This window comes from Polypterus senegalus, chromosome 10 (genome assembly GCF_016835505.1).
Source record: "Polypterus senegalus isolate Bchr_013 chromosome 10, ASM1683550v1, whole genome shotgun sequence".
Taxonomy (NCBI): domain Eukaryota; kingdom Metazoa; phylum Chordata; class Cladistia; order Polypteriformes; family Polypteridae; genus Polypterus; species Polypterus senegalus.
This window is the reverse complement of record NC_053163.1, coordinates 43,576,511-43,601,254: the sequence shown is the minus strand read 5'-3', so window position 1 is coordinate 43,601,254 and position 24,744 is coordinate 43,576,511. Positions and strand designations below refer to the sequence as shown.

At 37.4% G+C, this 24,744-nt stretch overlaps 1 protein-coding gene across 1 annotated transcript in view; it reads right to left on the bottom strand.

The window, feature by feature from the left end:
* The window catches only part of col4a6 (collagen, type IV, alpha 6), a 582,406-nt gene that overhangs the window by 102,411 nt on the left and 455,251 nt on the right, over window positions 1–24,744 (bottom strand). Inside the window, exons 33-37 of the mRNA XM_039765772.1 lie at window positions 12,316–12,381; window positions 12,112–12,219; window positions 6,921–7,031; window positions 4,154–4,225; window positions 466–585 (exon numbers count right to left, since the gene is read on the bottom strand). Coding sequence (XP_039621706.1) covers window positions 466–585; window positions 4,154–4,225; window positions 6,921–7,031; window positions 12,112–12,219; window positions 12,316–12,381 — 477 coding nt within the window. The remainder of the gene's footprint in view (window positions 1–465; window positions 586–4,153; window positions 4,226–6,920; window positions 7,032–12,111; window positions 12,220–12,315; window positions 12,382–24,744) is intronic.

The following is a 24,744-nucleotide window of genomic DNA, read 5'->3' as shown; positions in this document are numbered from 1 at the left end:
TGGGCAATCATGGTAGATTGTTTTAGCTATGATGTAGAACAAAATTAAAATGTTTTGTTGACTTAAATTTTCTTTTAACTAATTAAAAGTACTAAAAGTACATAAAAAATTAATTTTGTTTGAAATTAATCAAAATTGTAATAAAGGTTTGATCTACTAATATGTACTGTATTTTGGGAAAATAAAAAATATATTTTATAAATAATTTGTTTTCATACTGCATTGTCATGTCAAGTTTGACTCTTTTAAAGTCAATGATAACGAGGTATCTGAATGGCCATATAGTAAATAACTTCACCACACCTGACTGATTGGGGTCCAAGACAATTTACTTTGTTCTGATCATTCATGAAGCTTAGAACTACAATATACATAACTATTTTTGTCTTTTAAGATTGAAATTAATTATTGACATTCTCTCTTGAAACAGATATAGCTAAAATGTGAAGTGTGAAAACTTCTTACCTCGGTCCCCTTGAGCACCTTTTTCTCCAAAATTTCCAGGTGGCCCTGTCCCAGGTGTTCCTGGCTCACCCTTCCGACCAGGTGTTCCAACAAGACCAAGTAAACCTGACTCACTTAAACCTAGTTAAGAAAAAAAAAAACAAGTTTTTTTTCCACATATTTGTAATGCTGCTTGTATTCTTAGTATGTTCTTCTAATTAAACTTTAAGGAAAGCAGGAAGAAACAAATATTTGCACAATATGAATTATGGTCACCTCTAAAGCTTCCAGCATTGAACTAGTTACAAAACTAGCTATTTATCCAATCACAGCTTTATCTGAACTTGGGAAAAACTACTTTCATAAAAAGTATGAAAGTTTCTTTTTGCTATATCATGTATTAAAGGCTAAAATAATTACATTATTGCAAAACACAGGAAGTACAATTCAGAAGATTTCCTGCCAAGGGTAGAGTGGCCATCAGGAATACTAAGATATTTCCTGGTGGGTCAATGATGTTTCTGGGTCAGTGAAGCTGCTGTGCACACCCTTTGAAATTCTAATAAATAAATGTCTACTCTCCTAGTGGTATAAACCCACTTTAAATGCAGGTATTCATTCTATATGAAAATAAGGCGACCCCTCTCCAAATGGTACAACCCATTGCAAGTGAAACTGAAACCAACCATCCATTCATCCATTTTCTTATGTTACTCACTGCATTTAACCATTTTAAAATGGGCACCAAAAGTGAAAGAAAAGAAAAAGTTGGTACTGAGAAAACGAGAATTAAACAAACAAAAAAAAAAACATGCACTGGAGGAGGAAGAATGCAAAAACATACAGAAATTTCAGCTTTATTCAGAACAGGTGATAAAATGATATACAATAACATGTCATAGTTATACAAGCATAATGTGTTCTGCACTGCAGATTATAATTAGCCATGGTACATAGCAGCACACTAGATAGTAGTAGTCCTATTAATTATTTAATTTCTTTGTTATAAAAAATGAGGCTGGCCCTGTGGGAGGGAGGATGTTAAATTGCAGGAGCCAAGAGTATGTTGTACTTCTGGGTACATGACACAGGCAACAACAGCTGAGGAAGATAAAAATATAGATACTCATGCAGATGAAAGGAATGTAGAGAAGGTATTAAAAGCATTGATTACTTCACACATCCACCACACAAAGATCTTGATCTGCTTTTCTACTCTCACCATCAACAATCCCCAAGACAAAGTGATTGGAAAGTGTGGCCTTAACTATTGAGAATACAAAGCTTAAGCTGCTTATACTCCACAAGATAACATTCTTGACCATGGCAACTTGCTCCTTCAACATTTTCATAAGTATATTGAAAAAAGCAAGAGACCTCTGATTTAGGAGTTGTATGGCTATTTCATTTTGTTGGCAAATAACATGATGGCCTAGAAATAACAGGGATCTGCGCCAGCAATCAAAAGGTTGCAGAAATGATTCCACTCCATTGGGCCTTTTAGCAAGGCCCATAACCTGCAATTGCGCCATCTTGGATATGAAGTTACCTTGAATCCAGGCCTGCTAGTTGGTCCTCCAACTTGTAGGGAAAACTCGGGGGTTGGTGACAGGATTGGCACTCCAGTCACAGTAAAAAAAAACCCACTGTTCGATTTCATTTGAACTAGTATAGTGTTGAGGTGTCACGCATTGCACAGCTGTGCTTGGGTGCTAATTTGGAATCCTGAGGTGGTTTGTCGTGTGGTTGATGCAGCAATGCACTGTTTCAGTGCATGCTCCCAACCTCTCTCTAGGAATAATGCCCACCTAACCTTGGGGTGGGCTGGTCTGTATCATGTCACATCAGGGATATTACACACAAAAAGTCCCAAAAGACCAAACCTCTGACAAGGCAAAGTTGGGAGATCGAAGATAACAGTTGTGGCTTTTTGATGCAAACCAGCACATTAAAGCAAAACTGTAAATTTACAACTTAGATTAATCTTTAGCTGCCTTATCTTAGCAAATTACAATTACAGTAAACACAGAAATAAAATAATTTGTTTTGCTGCTCATTTGTTTTCTTTTTTAAGATAGAGAATAGTCACTGACTATGAGAGTACACTATCAACACTAACACTAGGCCTAACTGTAAGGAGAAACTATCAAAGTACATGCAACATATTACACAAGAACCTGCCTTGCCTATTTAGCTCTATGAAGCTAAACAGTTGTTATTTAATGAACTATAGAACCGACTATTAACAAAGTAACAAAAAGCCAAACTAAAACTGTAAGAAAGGCAAGACACTAAGGATAGAATTAAAACTCAGCGACAGCAGGTATCAAATCAACAAAAAAACATCCGCCATCAGCAAAACACTGCCAGATCTAAACACTAGCATGGCGAATTGCTCGCATACTAAAGAGACTACGGCTGCAGGTGGATGTTCCATTTTACTTATGGTGCCAAGCAGAGTTGTGTTGCTGTGTAGCAGTCTATTAGCCAGCAAAAGTGCTGTAAAGAGGTTGTCTGTTGTTATGGTTCTGCCTTTGTCCAGAAATGGCTCCATAAGCTTTATGACCACAGACTCAGAAAGTCTTTGACCTGGGATGTAACTCAAAACACAGCTCTCAACAAAATGTTACTAGATGTCCGAATCTGCAGCAAACCTGACGTTTTTCAGATGTTCTGCACAGGTGTCTTTGTTGTCAAAGCGCAAATACCACATGATAGTCTGATACTGTAGCGGTCATGGGACATCATATCTTTGATTGCTGGTACAACAAATAGTTCTGAGCAAGCACCAACTGTGCTCATCGCTGCTCTTGTGAAAAGAATAGAGATAAACGGCATCAACTCAGAGGGGGAGAGGTAAGTTTGTTGTACCACATGAACATCACTGACAGAATAAAACTGAATAATAAAAAAAGTGCTAACTTTTACAAGTAGCCAAAATTTACACCAGGTGTTACAGACTCAAATCAAATGTATTTTTTATTATGTTGTAGTAATAGTATCTCACTACTCAAAATGCAGTGTGCCCAGACTTAAACCCGGAACTTTATGGTTGTAAGGCAGCAGTTCTTACCTCTGCGCCACTAAATAATAATACGTATCAACTTTATCTCGATTGACATTTGAGCTAGGGTTTTTAAATCATTGACAGCAACATGTAAATGTATTTATTTTTTTTTACTTTGGTTATATTCTTGAATAAAAGTATACGTGTTTATTTGATATTTGGACTAACGTCTTCACACGTTATACACTTCACGTCATTATTAGTATAACATGGAAAAAGTTTCTGTTTCAGGTATGCGTTCAGCATTTCTTGCCTCACATTTCAAGTCATCCTACACTTACTTAGATCTTTGTAGACGCGGAACATGCATGAAATGCATGTATACCAAATAAGGCTTCAGAGATTCTACTGTTAAAGAATGATGTTATATTTTTGTCCACATTTGGATTTTTGCATAGTATACTTTAACAGAAATGTCAAATACTGTGGTTCAATACACTTCAGTAACATAAATAAAGAACTACAGTATGGAAAGCTACACCTTGGGTAATCCACATAAAAATATTTAAAAACATAACAGTAAAACATTCTACATCAACAAGACAGTGTAATGACCTGGACAAATTCTAAAAACAAATTAAAGGTTTAGGCATTTGCACGTGTAAACCACAACACAGTTAACCTCACAACTGAAATTCTTACCTTGAGTTCCGGGTGGTCCTAATGCTCCTGGCAAACCATTAAGACCATTTAAACCTGGAGGCCCTGGAAAACCTGGAAAAGGTGAAGTCTCCATTACAAATTCTTGAACAATAAAAGTTAAATACCATTGTTTTTAGAGACACGTTAAGGCAAGTAAGAATTGAAAACAAGGTGTGTTAGATATGAAGAAAAAAAAAAAAGAAAACAAATACAAGATGAAAAACCGTTAACCCAATAAAACATATCCGGCAACTTTTTATAATAAGAGAGTACTTAAAGATGAGGAGAGAGATCTGGGTGAACAAGATAGAAGAACATAAAAACAACAGGAGTCCAAACTAAGAAATTGCTAGTCCAATTAAAAAATGTTCTATAACCTAGAAGTACTTACTTACTTAATTTATGTTAATTGCAATGGAAAACAAAATGATGGTCATAGAACCCACATGCTAAACAGAGGAAATAGTCAATTGCTATATAATACTGTAACTGAGGAGAATGAATTACAGAAGGATGTGAAACGAGACATCAAGCATGTAAAGATGAAGCATAAGAACAGGATTGACAATGAACCGAGAACTGACAACTTGGGTTCATTGAGAAATAGTATGAAAAAGATAACTGGCATTCAAATTAAAAACTAAAATCATGGGGAATTGCAAGGTGTTAAAACCGACTACCAATTGACTCTAAAATATAATGAATTCTATTTAAGGTTTGAGAAGCTGACTAAAAGATAGATGCTAAAAAAACTCTTGCCTGTCTCTACCTCTACAGCTTGCATATAGAGCAAAGAGAGGAGTGGAGGATGTCACAGCTATACTTCTGAATCTGCTACATAAACACTTAGAAGGGTCAAAACCCCATGCTGCATTATAATTGTACAGCTTCAGATTTTAAATGAGAAACTAACTGATCAATTTAATTTAGATTCTTTCTTGGTGGTCTAGACTATGAACTTTTTAACTAAAAGAATACAATGAATAAGTATTCAAGATCATCTCAAAATTGATGTCTGTCTCCTCTGTTTATTTTGTTTATTATTGACTGCAGGAGCTCCTATAAGGACAGACACATTTTACAGTCTGCAGATTACTCTCTCATTGTGTGTCTGTTACAAGATAAGGACAGTTATGGACCTATTGTTGATGAGTTTGTTTAATGGTGCAATCATTCCATGTTATAATTAAATATCTGTAAGGCTACATTCACACTACTATGTTCTGTTTAAAAAAGAAAGATATTAGTCTATGTTTTTTTCCTTATACCCACTCTACCCTGTTATTTTTAATCCCTGAAAACAGAGACTTCTGAAAAGGCTCTCCAGAGCATCAACAGTTGGGTATCAACAGTGTAACAATGATACAGGATGCCATACTTGTTTAGTATAGAGCATAATGGTAACATATATAAAGAGAAGAGGACTGGACCTAAAATAGAAAACTGGGCTACCCTACAGGAAACAGTTGAACTACCAATATGTACAGAAAATGTCCTGACTTTGAGATAATCCGCTTAAGAGCAGTTCTCCGAATACAAACCCAGCGCTCCAGACTGTTAATCAGAATGTCATGATCAAACATGTCAAACACTGTGCTCAAATCCAACAAAATTAGAACTGAGCACTTCCCCAAAACAGCTGCCAGAAGCAGATCATTTCTCACTCTTAGCTGCAGAGATACTTTTATAAACAATGTGAAAAAACTAGTTTGGACTTAAATCGCTTTTGTTTAAAAATGTTTTGAAATGAAAATGTTGTAGTGTGAACGTAGCCTAAGCCCAGGGTTTTGACAGTACCTATAGATTTTAGACGTTTCCCTCCTCCCCCTCTCTTCACAATAATAAAAGGCTAGTTTTATAGAGTTTATCTTGTAAAGCACTACAAATATTTATGAATGACATTTTTTAAAAGTTAAAAGTTTTCAAAAAGTAAAAAAAATAGAAAAAGTTAAAACTTGAATCAATGCAATTAATGCATGTAATTATTTTATATAAACTATGTATTTTTAATGAAAAAATAAAATTAAATAAAAATAAAAGTGAAGAAAGTATTTTTTTAGATTTAAACTGTAAAAGAAATCATACTAAATAACATACTCAGACTACTAGAGTATTTTTTGATAAAACAACAGCATGAAAGCATAAATGTAACGGTGGATAGACCTTTACTAAATCCTCTAAGTTAGTCTATAATTGTGAAATTTATGCCATTTGACAACAGTGGCAACTGAGTCCAAGAGGCCCAATGACATGGCACAGCTGCATTAGGTCATGACCAATCAATGATACCATCAATCTGAACACTTTTGCCACCTAAAAGACACATGGTATCCTCCTTGGATCACAGAGTAGCATTTTAAATTATAGGCAAAGGATTTCTAGAGCTGAAATTCCATTCATTGTGTCCATTATAACAATTGATTAGTAATCATTGCTGATGGCACCTCAGCTGGTAACAGAGTTTAGCAACCAATATCCTAGAAGAGTGATGTTGACCCTAAGAAATAAAGACCATTGAACTTACACAAACAAACAATGTGAAAAATGCAATATGAAGTGTGTGTCATGGTATGAGGCATAATGATGGTCTTTTGCCTCAGCTGGTTATTGGGTACAGACTGACTGAGCAGGAATATGCTGAGGAGGGCCTGTAATTCACTGCATGTTAATGATTTTTACTCTATTTAAATAGGTGAAAAGAATATTGCTAGTTTTAATTTTAGAAGTTTATTTTTTTCACATTTTTGGAGAAGTTAAAAAATGTTACCTTTTTCTCCAAAGATTCCAGGCATTCCAGGAATTCCAGGACCTCCTGGAGGTCCTCTTGATCCTTGTAAACCTGGATATCCTGTTGGACCCGGAAGCCCTGGTGCACCACCTAAGAAAAAAAACTATTAATGATGAACTTAACATAGCACCAGAACACTTTAATATTATGTAATACCACATGATTCAGAATGTAATTTGCGGAAATTGTTATTCAAAGGCCTCTCTTTATAAAATGTCTACAAAAACTTTGCTAATTAATAATTCGAGTGAATATCATAAATAGCATAATAACACTTTTACATTGATACAAGAGCTGCTTATTTAAATTCACGACAAATACTTTTTTAATAGCACAGTGGCATAGTCATTATTACTGTTGTTTACAACTCCAGATGCTGGATTTCATTACCTGTTTTTTTATCTATGTCATGTTTTTTAAATTCCTCCAATTTTTATGTGGGTTTTGGTTGCATCTAACATCCTAAGGACATGCATGTTATGTAGACTACTGTATGTCTTGCTGAAATATAGACACTGGGACAAAAAACAGAAATGTAAAGGTAAAACTAGGCAGCAGAAATGATTGGATGAATGGTTTTGAAAAAAATAGACACCATTATAGACCATCCATTATCCAACCCGCTATATCCTAAATACAGGGTCACGGGGGTCTGCTGGAGCCAATCCCAGCCAACACAGGGCACAAGGCAGGAAACAAACCCCGGGCAGGGTACCAGCCCACCACAGGGCACACACATCCACACACCAAGCACACACTAGGGACAATTTAGGATCGCCAATGCACCTAAATTGCATGTCTTTGGACTGTGGGAGGAAGCACCAGGAAGAAACCCATGCAGACACAGGGGAGAACATGCAAACTTTACGCAGGGAAGACCCGGGAAGCAAACCTGGGTCTCCTAATTACGAGGCAGCAGCACTACCAACTGCACCACAACGCCGCCCGAAAGTGGAAATGAAACTCCAAACTAACAGATCTATTAAAATATTTAAAACTAGCCAACCCGTGGCATGGCATACGCCGCATAATTATTTATTAATGTGTGAACACTTCCTGAAAGATACAGTTGTCCAAACGGGGAAGATTTGAGGATACAACTGTCAGTGAATGAAAAGATGGAACTCTGGAGAGAGCAACATATAATTGTCCGTGACTAAAAACAGGTTTTTGCAGATACAGGCATATCTTTTTGAAAGTTTGGCCCTGTGCTTTATTGTCATTGCAAATGCCAATCTAACAGAAAATTGTCTGCGTGTAAAACTAAAAGGTAAATTTGAATCTGATACAGTTACCTGATGCAGGAATTTGTACAAAATTGAAAGAAGTGTTGTTTTCATGAAATGCATTTGAGGCGGTGGCCATGGTAGGCAAATGAACAGTCAACGTGGCTCACAGCTGCATGTAGACTGTAGCACAGACCAAAGCGAGTGAGGATGTGTTTGGTGACGTGTTGGGGGCGGGCACATGAGCAAGAAGTACACATGCCTTGAGAGTGAGGGTGGATGCGGGAGGAGGGTAAGAGTTGGCGGGCGGGGCTCTGTCGTGCGTCCCCCATGATGCGCCAGGAGGGTTAGAGTGGACGGTCGGGGCTCTGTCGTGCATATCCCATGGTCGGGCGACTTGGTCGATTATATATATAGAAAAGCAGCTGGAACCGAAAAGACGAATGAAAAGTCAACGTGGCTCAGAGGTGCATGTGGACTGTAGGACAGATGAAAGCGACTGAGGCTGTGTTTTGGTGAGTTCTTGCGTGCGGGCACATGAGCAGGCAGTGCACATGCCTCGAGAGCGACAGTGAATGCGGGAGGAAGGTTACAGTTGGTGGGCGGGGCTCTGTTGTGCATATCCCATGGTCGGGCGACTTGGTCGATTATATATATAGAAAAGCAGCCGGAACCGAAAAGACGAATGAAAAGTTAATGTGGCTCAGAGGTGCATGTGGACTGTAGGACAGACGAAAGCGACTGAGGCTGTGTTTTGGTGAGTTCTTGTGTGCGGGCACATGAGCAGGCAGTGCACATGCCTCGAGAGCGATGGTGGACACAGGAGGAGGGTTACAGTTGGTGGGCGGGGCTCTGTCGTGCATATCCCATGACGCGGGAGGAGGGTTAGAGTTGGCAGGTGGGGCTCTGTCGAGTGTATCCCATGGTCTTAGAGTTGGTGGGCGGAGCTCTGTGAGTTGGCGGGCCTGGCCCTGTCATGCGTATCCCATGATGCGGCAGGAGGGTTAGAGTGGGCAGTCGGGGCTCTGTGAGTTGGCAGGCAGGGCTCTCTGTCTTGCGTGCCCTTAGTGAATTATATATATATAGATGATTCAATGAATGACATGTTTCACTTGTTTAAAATATTTATAGAGAAGTATTTCTACTGTATGGGTTAGTAAGCAAAAAATGACGATCATAATGCAGCCAATTATGTTCTGATTACTGTCTTCTAGAACTTGTGCTTCAAGTTTAAATATAGTCTAAAATTATTTATATTATCAGAAACTTTAATAATTCCAAAGTAAACTGCAAACAATTGTAGCAACACTTACTGAAAGAAGAACACTGTGAGGGAAAACATGCAGGTCAATTTAAGATGAGAAAAAGAACTCAAGAGTAAGAGAGTAACAACACCCCTCCATCAGTAAGGAAACTCATTATATGTAGAATGCAATGTCTGCTAACCGTGATGACCTCATACAAACTCTGCAGTAGCATGCTTCAATTGGTCTGGTGCTGTAGATTTCCCATTGTTTAACCAGAATGGCATGAAAAGGGGAAGTGCTTATGAGGACCACTAGTTTATTAAGTATTCTTCCCTTAACTACTGTCTCCAGAATTTACTGACTACCTCCCAGGACAGAGCCAGCCTTCTTAATCAGTTTGTTGTAAGACTGTCACATATTGTATCTGGCTTATTATGTGGATGACACAGGTTGAAACTAATTAGTGCATACAACATCTCTATACTTTTTTTGATGTCAGTAAGGATTCCACATATAAAGTAAAAAGAAGCTACAAGATATTTTATGGTTGACTCCAGGAGACTTAGTTGAAGAGGGAAATATAAAGGGCACAAGCCTGCTATCTGAATATTGCTCAGAAAGAGGCAGTTGCATTTGTATGTTTGAGACAATTATTATTCCATCTCTAAGGTGAGAAAAATTAATGTTATAAAAACTTCATATGCAGGGGTGGGCAAAAGTAGATTTACAGTTGTGAGTACACAAAAACATTATTTATTTATTACAGTATTATTTATTTGTATTATTTGTCTTATTATTATAGTTATAATTTTGTTTCCTTACTTATGATTTATCTTCTAGGTAATGATGGCTGATAATAAACACTTACGAGATTGTACCTAAGTGTACAGGTATTGCACCATTGTGACATTCTTTCCAGTTAATAAAGTTAATAAAGCTATTAAGTTAATAAAGCTATTGTAATAATCATAAAAAACATGTCTTTTTCCATATGAACAACTAAACCTACTTTTGCCCACCCCTGTATATTTCTTTCCTGATGTATTTTACATAACTTTCTATTTAGTCAAATATTATTATTACATGCTGATAAACTGTATTGTGCTTCTACTGTATATTATGCTTTCATTGCCATATACACTTCTTCCAGATGTTTTATATGAGTTTGAACTGTTGGCATTACATTCTGTTAAGCACTTTGTTATTTTCAATAAAGTGACAGAAATACTTACCTTCTACGACATAAAATGCTAAGGGTTCTGTCCATTCGTCATGCAATTACTTGCGAACCACTAGGGCTAGAACCTTGATCTTGGTTTTAATCAAAAGGTTATGATGTTGTGAAAGAAAAATTAACTGCTTGCAGGTTACTTAGCATAAATAGCTGACAAAGCCATTTTGCTATAAAAGCAGGTTATTCATACAGGTGCCTGTCATAAGACAGGGTGCAATAAGTTGACCTAGGACAATTTCCAGTTTCTTTAGGAAGGTGTCTATTTGACACAGTAAAGATGACCTTTCCTTCTTTAGGATCTATCTGACAAGTACAAAAAAACTAAGAACAGATGGCCTATTAGCGTAATAAAATAAAATGCTTAAGTAAATGATATTATGATTTTTTTGATAAATAAGAGAAATTATAAAAAGCCAATCAAAAAATGGAACTTTGCTCTTCTGCCTTGCAACGTAGAATCCATGTACTCATCTGTGACTGAATACAAATCTAACTGATTGAACTATTCATCCTCAGGGATTTCTTCCACAATATGATACATGTTGGTGAAGCAAAAAACTATCTACCTGCAACCTCTGTCAAGTTATCAGGGTACACATCTTTCTTATCACAAACTGCAAAAGCAAACTGATCAAGAAGGTGACATGACAGAACAAAAACAACGAGCAGTGATATCCGCTGAGTGTGAAGCAAATATTAGAAGCCAATTAAGTTATATGTGTGTATCAGGTACATGTAGCACAGCAATCCAAACTACTTGGGATGAAACCTTGATCTTGGGAGGACTGGAGGTCTGTTTATTTCCCAGTATGATATATACAAAGTATACATAATAAACAGCAAAATATATGATTGCTTTGTTTACTTTTTTTGAATATTATTTTTGCTAGCATTATTAAATAATTAGAATGTTATTTTTCTCCATATCCTTGGACAAGTTAAGTAGGTAAGAAAATAGGAAGATTATTTTATTTTTATATTTAATAAGTTATAAAGACTTTATATTAGTAAGTTCAAAGTTAAAGAGAGTCGAGAAAGTGTGTCAGCACTCTTTTTGGATGAAATGAATTTTATACTGCTTGGCAAATTCATTTATACTCATGTTTGCTCCTCTAGTTGATTAATGTCTAAGAAAAGATTAACATTCTTCCAGTCATCCTTATTAAACTTTATTTCAATGTGGGTTTGGCGGGAGTAATACACACAAAGCAGGCACCAAACATGGACAGGACTCAATCTACGTTCACGGACACAACAACACCCATACTGACATATAAGGGCCAATTTTTAAGACACAGGTTAAATAATAAATTTGTCATTTTTCAAGTCAAAGTTAAATTTTCACCTTAATGATTAGAAGAAGCTTTTAATATACTGTATTTAAGAGAAAAAGTATAAATTAATTGGGCTAATGTAAAACACAAAAGGCCTGTCTAAATATTTTACTAAAGAGCATGGTCTACCTTTATATCCAGGTTGCCCTGGGTCTCCTCTGTTGCCTTTGAAGCCAGAGGTTCCTCTAATTCCTTTGACTCCAGGATCTCCTGGTTGTCCATTATTCCCTTTCAAACCTGAAAAAGATTAAACAAAGTAAAAAATAAATAAATAAATATTTCTGAATTGAATTGAAATAAAGCTTGTGACGATCCAGAAATGTATACACTAACCTGGCAAACCAGGTTCCCCAGGATCTCCTGGTGCTCCAGGAATGTCAGTTGAATCACCTGGCTCACCTAAACAAAAGGACCATAATTATTATGGAAAAAAAAAATAGTATAGCAGAACATTATGTAAATGGTCTAATATTTCATGTGCTAACATTTAGCATTTACTTTTGTTGTAAGTTTTTAACCTTCAGAATAGTTTTAATGCTTCCCAATTTTAGCATCTTTGGAAGTCAGTTTTAATCTGAATATTTTTTGGTTTACAAAATAAATTCTTTGTGTTGCACAAAAAATATGCAATAGTTTCATTTTGAGGCTCATTTTTGTAATGGTAAATAGATAAAGCAAAGGATATTTGTTGGCTGAATGAACACTGATGATCCTTTTTATCAGGGTGTCCAACTCCGGCCGCAAGTTTTTATTCTAACCCTTTTCCTAATCAGTAAGCAGTTTTCACTGCTAATTAACTCCTTTCCCTTCATTTTAATAGCCCTGTTTAAGGATTCAGTCCTCTAAATTGATTGGATGTCATTTAATGAAGAAATGAAACAGAATTAAGATATGAAATGAGCCAACATATGACCAACTAAATTGGAAAGTCAAAGTCCAGCCAATTTCACTCCATCCTGTTTCTTAATGAGAAGCCAATTCTTGCTGTTAATTAAAGCTTTTATTGAATATCATGACTTGTTCCTGTTCTCGCTCTGCCACAGCAGACTGTTGATTTTCTGTTTTTTCTAAGACCACTGTCAGGATGTTTTGGTGACCTGAGCAGACCGATATGACTGAAACCTTCACCTTTCTTTATTTTCAAGTTGGCTGGTCATGTGGCAGCTTGTTTTGTGTCTCATGATTATTCGGCTGCTCATTATGGAAAAAAGAAACAACTGAGGGGTCTGAGTCAACTTAATTAAAACTGAGGCAAAACAAGCTAATCAGCAGCAAAAACAGCTCACTAATTAAGAAGATGGTTAGAATGAAAACCAGCAGCCACTGCGGCCCACCAGGACCAGGGTTGGACACCTCTGCTTTATATTAACACATATGTGCACAGTAGCAAATGTTGTACCATTACAAAAAAAGGTGATTGAGCCAATGCAAGTATCTATAGGTCAGTAAACTTAACATGCATCATGGATAAGTTAATGGAAGCAATTATTAAAGACTGAGCATCACTTGTCAAGAAATGGTATTTTATTAGAATAGTTAACATAGATTTATATGGATAAGATTGTATTTCATGATGCTAGGATTCTAATAAAATGCAACAAAGGCATATGATGAGACATGTACATGATATATTTTATTTTGGTTTTCAGAAGGTTTTGAGTAAGGTCCCACATGGGATGACTGTGAAAAATATAAATAATGTAGGATTCAAGGCACTGTGTGTAGACTGTATGCAACCTTAGCTTAAACACAAGAATGGATAAGTACTGGGGCCACTGCTCTTATTAATATACATAACAGATCTTGGCAAGACTATGAATAGCAAACTGGCTAAGTCTGCAGAACATGCAAAACTAGGTCAAATCTAATATATAAAAAATGCTAGTCTGTGTGTGTGTGTCACCAGTCCCTCAGATCAATCTGACTGGTCAGTTTGGCCTGGGAAGAAAGGTCAACACACATAAGGAGGAGAAAGGTGTGGAAGGTGCATTAAGAGTTAATTGCAGAGACATGAAGCATAAAAGTGGACAGGAAATGGGCAAGGTGCCTGGAAATGACAGTCTGAGAAGCAGGTTAAACAGGAACTTACTGATGTGGAAGTGCCAGGAAAGGCACACAAGGATATAGAGGATAGGCATTAAAGTTATACATGGGGAAAGCAATCAAATTTTTTTTAATATACAGTGGTACCTTGGTATATGTCCTTAATCCGTTCCAGATCCTTGGACTTATACCAAACAGGACTTATACCAAACAAATTTGTCCCATAAGAAATAATGGGAAAATGATTAATTCGTTCCCATGAAAAAAAAACCTATTGGTATTGGCATATTATACATTGATGGGGTTGTATAAAATAATTTAAACACTGCTTAATACTAAAATACATAAATACAAAAGCAATTAGATGAAATAAATGAAAATGACTTGTCCGATAACAATGAGTTTAATTGTACTACACAACAAAGGAGACCGTTACAGCTCTTCCAAAGGAGCCTCTTCAGGCAAATGTGAAGCACTGCCGTTGTTCTTCTTCTGGCAGTCTTCAATCCAAATCCCTAAAGCAGATTCCATCCAGACTACTGCCTTATTACATCCACTTACAACTCATTTTGCACCCTGGTTAAAAGGACACTGCGGCCGTAGATCTTATATTCCTTTCCTACTTTTTAAATAAAAAGAATCGTAGCCTTCAACAAATCCAAAACGTTTACCTTTCGGCAATCATTAACATCTTCCGTTTGCACTTGGGCACGGCTCCTGAAGCAGTAGCAGATCGTTTTGGAGCCATAATGAAGGGCTTGACTATGCACAAAGATAAACACAAAAGAGCACAAAAGTTAACTCTTTACACAGCGAAACACGTTGATGCTGAATTAGCGAGACGAGACTTCCTGGTTAACACTGCATTCAGCACGCAGGAACTTAACTGCGTGCTCTGATTGGTTAACTTCTCAGTCAGGAGAACTTAACTGCGTGCTCTGATTGGTTAGCTTCTCAGTCATCCGCCAATAGCGTCCCTTGTATGAAATCAACTGGGCAAACCAACTGAGGAAGCATGTGCAGGAAGTAAAAAGACACATTGTCCACAGAACCCGCGAAGCAGCGAAAAATCCGTGTTATATATTTAGTTATGCTTTCATATAAAATCCGCCATAGAGTGAAGCTGCGAAAGTCGAAGCGCGATATAGTGAGGGATTACTGTACAGGTTAAAACTTTTTTTTTAAGGCGTGCGCCCGTATACCACACGTGTTGTTCTAGCACATGAGTCGTATTCCAAACAAAGATCGTATACCAAGCAAAATATTTCGCCTCTAAACAGGACGTATACCAAGTTGGACTTATTCCAAAGCAGACGTATACCGAGGTACCACTGTATTCTTTTACCTATTTTCGACAGGTGATAGAGCTAGTGGCAGATACTATTAGATTAGATTATTTTTATATAAAAGCACATTTAAAACAGAGGTTGCGCCAAAGTGCTGTACAAAGAAGCTTTAAAATAAACACAATGCAAACAATCATACTGAAGCAGATTATTAAAACAACCAATTATAACATCCACCACAATCTATACTAATAAAAGGTAAAGCCCTCGCTGACTGACTCACTCACTCACTCACTCATTCATCACCAATTCTCTAACTTCCCGTGTAGGTAGAAGGCTGAAATTTGACAGGTTTATTCCTTACAGCTTACTTACAAAAGTTAAGCAGGTTTCATTTCGAAATTCCACACGTAACGGTCATAACGGTCGACAATCTCCACCATGTTGAACTTTCTTATTTATGGCCCCATCTTCACAAAATTTGGTAGGTGGCTTCCCTGCGCTAACCGAAACCGATGTACGTACTTATTTTGGTGGTATGACGCCACTGTCGGCCACCATTTTGAACTTTCCAACGTCACTAATTCACCAACTTCCCGTGTAGTTAGAAGGCTGAAATTTTGCAGGCTCATTCCTTACAGCTTACTTACAACAGTTAAGCAGGTTTCATCTCGAAATTCTACGCGTAACGGTCATAACGGTCGACAACGTCCGCCATGTTGAACTTTCTTATTTATGGCCCCATCTTCACGAAATTTGGTAGGCGGCTTCCCTGCGCTAACCAAAACCCATTTACGTACTTATTTCGGTGGTAAGATGCCACTGTCGGCCGCCATATTGAACTTTTCAACGATCTTTGTTACTTATGGGCCCATCTTCATGCAATTTGGTACGTGGGTTTCCAACGCTAACTGAATCCTACTTACATACATATATACGTTCATAGCCTGCAGCTCGGTCACCGTGTGAGGCAGCGTTGGGTCCACCATCCCAACGCCTCCCTCGTTGTTGGCTGCCTGCCTATATAAGGCCGTCCGTCGCTCCGGTCTCTACAATTCCTTCCTTGCTTCGCCACGGGATTCATGTCTTCCTGCTGATAACTACAGCCTATTTATTTAATCCACAGCTTCTCCGCTGTTTTATTGTTCGTTTATTACGATTATAGTTATTGTGTAGGTATTTTAGACTTACTTTACATTGTTCAGGTACCCATTTCCTTTATCATTCCAACCGTTCCCCCATTAACATGTCTATCGAGGTGATCACTATCGATCAAAGAACTGTTACTTACCGAGTGGTTTCCATGCCCAGAGATGGCACCTGCCTTTTCCATTCTCTTTGTTACATATTGCAGGCTCACTCTTGATATCCGGAGGAACATTGTGTCTTATGTATTGAATGACTGGGACAGGTTCAAGGTGTGGACTGATGACAGTACAGGAGATAATTATACTACACAGGAGCACTATAAGAGTGAAATGCTTAAGCTCTTCACCTATGGTTCTGCATGTGAGTTGATGGCTGCCACTGAATTGTTCGGTTGTCGCTTTCAAGTGTACCAAAATGGCCAAATATTTTACACCTTTCGACAGCCGCCAGTGCCTCTTAAACATCTTAGATTCACAGGTGACGATTTCAGTTGTGGACACTTTGAACTATGAATGTTTAAACTCTCAAAAGCTGGATGTGAAGTTATCAATGAAACTGGTTGTATGCTTACAACGCTTGACAGATGCCGAATGTCACTTCAACACAAGTCCTGCAAATACTGTCGTGATTGAAACAAACCATGAAACTCAAACCGATTATTACAGCAGCAATCCAAGCTGTGAGATTTCAGAGAAGATTACTTTTCACATGGCCAACTGTACGTTGCATGCTCAAGAGTAAGCTCAGCGCTCAGCTTGGTCATATTAAAACCGGAGGGCCGAACTCACAATGTGGTATACAAAGAGATCCTTAACAAATAATTATTGGTATATTTTCCCTCAGTTTAAAAAGGTTTAATTTTCTTCTTAATGAAAATTTTAAGGCAGTACTTTGCCGCTGCGAAGCGCGGGCATTTTGCTAGTATATATATATATATATATATATATATATATATATATATATAATATACATACATATACATATATATCTCTGCAACACTCATAACAGTGACAAAACAATTACATTGACAATCATGTTACGTTATTTTCAAAATGTTTCCTTTTTTTTTCATTACTTCTTTAACACACTACTTCTCCGCTGCGAAGCGCGGGTATTTTGCTAGTCCTATTATACATAGTGAAAGGTGGAAGAAAACAAGTAGGTCTTAAGCCGACTTTTAAAAACCACAATAGAGGATGAAGACCTAATGTGAAAAGGCAAGTCATTCCAAAGCCTAGGAGCAACAACTGGGAAAGTTCTGTCTCCCCTTGAGTTCATCCGAGATCTTGTAACTACAAGGAGCCACATAGGGGTGAAGGAGGTCACAGATGTATTTTGGAGTGAGACCATGCAAGGCTTAGTCCAATGTATTTCCTCCCTGATTGTCACCACCTGAGTAAAATTAAAATTCCACAAGACCTAAAAAAACTTTAACCAGGAGTTTTGTCGGACAACAAACATAAATGTTAAAATCTCCCAGAATCAGCATTCTATCTGTGCCATGAAAAATAAGAACTCTGAGAACTCCTGGATAAAATCCTTATTATATCCAGTAGGTCTATAAACCAGTGCACACAGTATGGGATTTGTAAGATCAATTTTAAACAGCTGAGCCTAAAAACTGGACAAATTGTCTACAGTCAAAAGTCTACATTTAAAACTGTTCTGAAAAACTGCAGCAAACCCACTACCTTGACCAGCGATTCTAGATGAGCTAAAAAAGGCACAATCAGGACGGGAGAGAAATTGAACCTCCAGCACTTAACCACGTCATAACATATACAGAAAGTTCAGGTTGCGTGAGGTAAAAAAGTCATTTAAAATAAAAGATCTGTTGGCTACGGATTGAACGTTCATTAAGGCCATCTTCACAGAGTCGTTTGATTGTTTCTTTTTGATTGTTCTTTATCATACGTGAATATTGAAGTGAGCGAAGGTTATCAAAGTTAACTCCTCTGTGTCTCACACTTGATCCACAGAGAGAAAATCCAGCAGCAGAATAGATGGTATGAATTAAACTGATGGTCAGAGAACCAGAGGGCAAACTCCAGCACAGCCTCCGACAAGAACTGCGATGTTTATAGAGGGCCCGTCTTATAATTCCTAGGGCAACACAGTGATTATATAATCCAGCTCCTATGTGAGGCATCCAGTTCAAACTCCTCAGCTCAACAATTGAATAAGCAAGTGCCATGAAAATGCATATGCTTTAACCCATAAGTTGAAGAACAGGGGATCAGATCCCAAAAAAATTATATTAAATAAGAATTAGTCACTCTTTACATGGCCACCTGCTCCCCAACATGCTGCCCTGGCACAAAGGTTCAAAAACACGTTAGCCAGCCAGCCCCACGTCAGAACGGACAGACAACTGAACAAAACCTGAAAGAAAGTTGTTACTTATTAATGGTATGCCAGGTCAGACCGAAGTTTCATGAGCAGGCCAGGGCTCGTGTAAACCCTAAGACGGCCATCAAGATCTTAATGAAGGCAACACAACAACTGCAGCTAGATATCAAAACAATCGTAGGTCTCCAAAAAGTTCAGGAGTAAAAGTAAACTCAGAAGGTCCCAACCAGGAACATGAAGAAAGATCCCACAACAAAAACAACAAAAATGAGAACATGCCAGCATTTGCCCAACCGGAAACCGGAAACAACAACAATTATAGAATCAGCTAACTCAGGGATGGATGGATATCATACAGATTTTATATTTGGGAAGATTTATGATGAATGTGGTATTATATAAACACCAGTAACGGCGTACTGCACGATAACGTGCAGTGAATACACATGACTTGAGCATTCATAGTTTTCATACTCTTTCTCTGTCTCTGTTTAGCATTTGTTTGCTCAGAGGTTGATGCCTTGCTGCTTCCTGAGCAGCTGTTCTATTCTCCAACCTAGCAGCCCGCTGCTTCTCTTCTTTCGTCTGCATCTTTTCACATTAAAACTGATTAAGTTAGTTTTTGTGTTACAATTACTTAGTATGCTTTCTTAAATTTTTCAGTTAAGATGGCACTTAAGTCTTAAATCTGCCTCAAGAATGATTAAAGATATGAAAAGGTAGGGAAAGTGATCACAAAGGTGGTAGGGAATAAAAACGGCACCCATAAGCATGCGCCGCATAGCACTCTTTGCTGCGCGCTGCAGAGAGTTAATTCTACAATAAAATAAAATAAAAATAAAAAGAGTAATAAAAATCATCACCCTGAAAGCGGATAGTAGACGTCACGTAATATACAGTATGTGTACCAAATTTCAAGCCAATAGGTGAAACGTTTTTTCTGCTACAGGTGATTTAAAATCCTGGACAGACAAATGAAAAGCCACGATAGCGTATTATATAAGAAGAAATGTAAAACACATTGGAAATAAAAATGTTAGATTTGAATACACAAAAGGAGGCTTGAAACTTGAATGTACACTTTATGAGAAAAAGTAGTATTAGACAGTTCACTTTTTATATTCAGACAATGTACAGAAGCAATTAAGAAGGCCGATATTGATGTTAGGTTTCATAGCCTAGTGATGCCTCATGGGAATAATATGTGCAGTTTTTGTCCCCATATTATAAAAAAAGACATAGTACTAGGAAACGTCCAAAAAAGAATGACTAGGCTAATGACTAGTGCATGCTGGGTATTATTTTAAAATGTGTTCTTTAACAAAAACAGATGGACACACATGGAAACTTGTTAACTTCCATACAAGCGTTAGAACATTCTTCTTCAGAGAACAAACAGTAGACAGTATGACTTCAGAGACATTTAATTTTTGACCTGATGTCATGTTAGGGAAATTAGGTGAACATAATTGACAAACAAATTAGGCTAAATTGCCTTTTTTATTTAATTTGCTTTAATGAAACATAGGTGAATGGGGGCCTGGTGAAAAACAAACTTTGCTATATGGAAAAGCATAAAGTAAATCACACAAAATGTGCTACTTCATTGGCATTATGACAGATTTTTCTTGGTGGCTTATTTTAACTGTTTAATTTTAAGGCAGATCTACACTGACTGCTGCACTTATCTGTGCTATACTTATATCAAATCCAAAAGCAGCCCTAGGTATTTTCTCACTGGTCATATTACTGTTGTCACTGGTAATATTACATTTTTGCTGATTTTCCAGTTGCAGAATATATAAATACAGACATAAAAGGAGACTTGCTTTGAAAAGGGAAAGAAAAAAAAATCATGATGATCACATTTCTCCATAAGGTGTTTAATAAGCACTAACTGTGCCATTTGGTGTTTCAGATTTATCAAAAAAGACTAACCAGAAAAATGTTTTAAAATGTGTCCAAATGAGTGATTACACACTATCTGGAGTACTAAAGAGTACAAGTGAGGTCTGTTATTACACATCTAGCATTAATGCTCTCAATTTAATTTCTGGATTCTCTAAAATGGAGTTGCTTGATTTTTGACCAGCTGAGCTTTGGCCACGTGATCCTCAATCTACCAAAGCTACATGAAAAACCAAAAGACAGCAAAAAATGAACCAAGACAGAATCAAGTGATGAAATAAAGAGAAAAAACACTAACAAAAAAGTAGTGAAACCAAGTACCACATTAAGTATGCTTCAATAATCAAACACAAAACAAAATACAGTAGTTGTCATCTGAAGTTTAAATGCAATTTATAAATGAGAATATAAATGTACCGTATACTGAAATAAACTGCTGCATGATTTTTTTCTGTTAATATAAAACAATATTTATTGGCAGAAAATTACCCCCTTCAGTACTTATGTAAACTATAGAATTACCTATAACTAAGCTCAGGACATAATATGCCCTCCAATAGACAATGAAAATGTTAAGAATTAACATTTTTCCATACATATAACCAGCTTTCATTAATATTACACTACAACAATTCAACTTCCATATAACATAATAAAATGGCAAATACAAATCTGAGAGTCAATGTCCTCCAGAAGAATGCTCCAGTTACCTGAAAATGTGCTGTGCGGTTGTCTTTGACATCTTTTTCCCAGCTCCAAATGAAGCGTTGCAAGGCTACAAAATCACTCATGACTACTTAAATACATTAAATTTGCTCACCACTGTAGTCCTCTGTATGTCTTTTTGATCCCTGGGTGCAAAAGCCAGTGATCGTCTATGTCTTCTATAAGTCAAGGCACAGTCTGTTAGCATGACATGAACTGAGTAACTAAATGGGCAAATGTTGCCTTGTAATGATTTTGAAATGCTGCCTCCTCTTAATATTTTTATTTGGCAAACATTTTCACTACCAGCAAGTTAAAAATTCATCTACTAAGTAAAAAAAATACAAAACAAAATTTAGATCAAGTGTGTAGAGCAGCTCAATTTGAAAAGTGTGCAGAATGGGGTGCCATTGGTCAAAAAATTACATTCAGGTAATGCAGTGGGTAGCGCATTTGCCTCGCAGTTAGAAGACCTGGGTTCGCTTCCCGGGTCCTCCCTACATGGAGTTTTGCATGTTCTCCCCATGTCTGCATGGGTTTCCTCCGGGTGCTCCGGTTTCCTCCCATAGTCCAAAGACATGCAGATTTAGAATTAGAATTAGAATTAGAACAATCTAGACGAGAACAGGCCATTCAGCCCAACAAAGCTCGCCAGTCCTATCCACTTGCTTCCTCCAAGAAAACATCAAGTCGAGTTTTGAAAGTCCCTAACGTCTTACTGTCTACCACACTACTTGGTAACTTATTCCAAGTGTCTATCGTTCTTTGTGTAAAGAAAAACTTCCTAATGTTTGTGCGAAATTTACCCTTAACAAGTTTCCAACTGTGTCCCCGTGTTCTTGATGAGCTCATTTTAAAATACAAGTCTCGATCCACTGTACTAATTCCCTTCATAATTTTAAACACTTCAATCATGTCACCTCTTAATCTTCTTTTGCTTAAACTGTAAAGGCTCAGCTCTTTTAATCTTTCCTCATAATTCAACCCCTGTAGACCTGGAATCAGCCTAGTCGCTCTTCTCTGGACCTTTTCTAGTGCTGCTATGTCCTTTTTGTAGCCTGGAGACCAAAACTGCACACAGTACTCAAGATGAGGCCTCACCAGTGCATTATAAAGGTTGAGCATAACCTCCTTGGACTTGTACTCCACAGATCGTGCTATATAACCTAACATTCTGTTAGCCTTCTTAATGGCTTCTGAACACTGTTTGGAAGTTGATAGCTTGGAGTCCACTATGACTCCTAAATCCTTCTCATAAGGTGTACTCTCGATTTTTCGACCGCCCATTGTGTATTCAAACCTAATATTTTTACTTCCTATGTGTAATACTTTACATTTACTGACATTAAATTTCATCTGCCACAAATCTGCCCAAGCCTGTATGCTATCCAAGTCCTTCTGTAATGATATAACGGATTCCAAATTATCTGCTAATCCACCTATCTTGGTATCATCTGCAAACTTAACCAGCTTGTTACTTATATTCCTATCTAAATCATTTATATATATTAAAAATAGCAGCGGCCCTAGCACTGACCCCTGTGGAACACCACTCTTAACATCGCCAGTTCTGATGAGGTTCCTCGCACCATCACCCTCTGCTTCCTGTGTCTGAGCCAATTCTGCACCCATCTAAAAACATCACCCTGAATTCCCACTTCTTTTAACTTGATGCCCAACCTCTCATGTGGCACCTTATCAAATGCTTTCTGAAAGTCCAGATAAATAATATCATAAGCTCCACTTTGATCGTATCCTTTTGTTGCCTCCTCATAGAATTCCAACATGTTAGTAAAACACGACCTCCCCCTTCTGAACCCATGCTGACTGTTCAGAATAACTCCTGTCCTTGTCATGTGTTGCTCAATCTTATCCTTAATAATTCCTTCCATTAATTTTCCTGTGATGCTTGTTAAGCTTACTGGCCTATAGTTGCTTGGATCTGCCCTGTCACCCTTTTTATATAATGGGATGATATTTGCCATTTTCCAGTCCTTTGGAATCTCTCCAGTGCACAGTGACTTCCTAAAAATATGTGTCAAGGGTTTATATATGTACTCACTAGCCTCCTTAAGAACACGAGGATAAATATTATCTGGGCCTGGTGATTTGTTTGATTTCATCTTATTTAATCTGAGCAGCACTTCTCCCTCTACAATTTCCAAATCCCTCAGTACCTCCTTAGTAGTTGTGTTTACCTCTGGCAGGTTATCCACTTGCTCACTTGTAAACACCTCAGAAAAATGTAAGTTTAGGGCATCTGCTATTTCATTGTCTGTATCTTTTAATTCCCTTTACTATTCCTGATGAACTTGACCTCCTCCTTAACTGTTCTTTTACTACTAAAATACTGAAAGAATCTCTTGGGGTCTTCTTTGCCTTATCTGCTATATTCCTCTCCAACTGTCTTTTAGCCTCTCTGATATCCTTCTTAATGGTTGCCCTCATTTTCTCATATGCGCTACGGTTCTCTTTGCAGTCATTAGTCTTATATGCCTTATACAGCAGTTTTTTCCTTTGCAACTTCTTTTTTAAATCTTTATTAATCCATCGTGGAGTTTTTTAGTTTCCTATTACTTCCAAATTTAGGTATGTATCTGTCCTGCATTACATGTAAAACATTTTAAACCTGTTCCACTGCTCCTCGACTGTCTCCACATTTAAAAGCTTATCCCAGTCTATCCTACTTAGACTTTGTCGCATCTGCTCAAAATTAGCCCTACTAAAGTTCAACTTAACAATTTTAGTCTTTGCATCTGTACTCTTACAAAATACTGAGAATTGTATTACATTATGGTCACTTGACCCTAGTGGTTCAATCACCTCTACACCCTCAATTCTATCCTGATTATTACAGAATACTAAATCCAGATAGGCTTCACCCCTTGTTGGTGCTTTAACATGCTGTGTTAAAAAACAGTCGCTGATTACTTCTAAAAACTCCTGCTCTTGTGCTCCTCCATCTGTAAGGTTATCCCAGTTAATATTTGGATAATTAAAGTCCCCCATGACTATAATATCCCCTGTAAACTTGCCTTTTGATATTACTAAAAAGATGTGTGTTGAAATTACTGTCTGAATTGGGTGGTCTATAACACACTCCTAAAATGAGACCTTTTTCCCTAATATTTTCCAGGCGAAGCCACATGTCCTCACTAAGATGGGGCTCATCATCCAACTGAAGATGACTTACATTTAATTCCTGTTTGGCATAAACAGCAACCCCACCTCCTTTTCTGTTCTGTCTATCCTTCCTAAAAATGTGTATCCCTCTATGTTACACTCATCCCCATCTTTGTTATTTAGCCAGGTTTCCGTTATT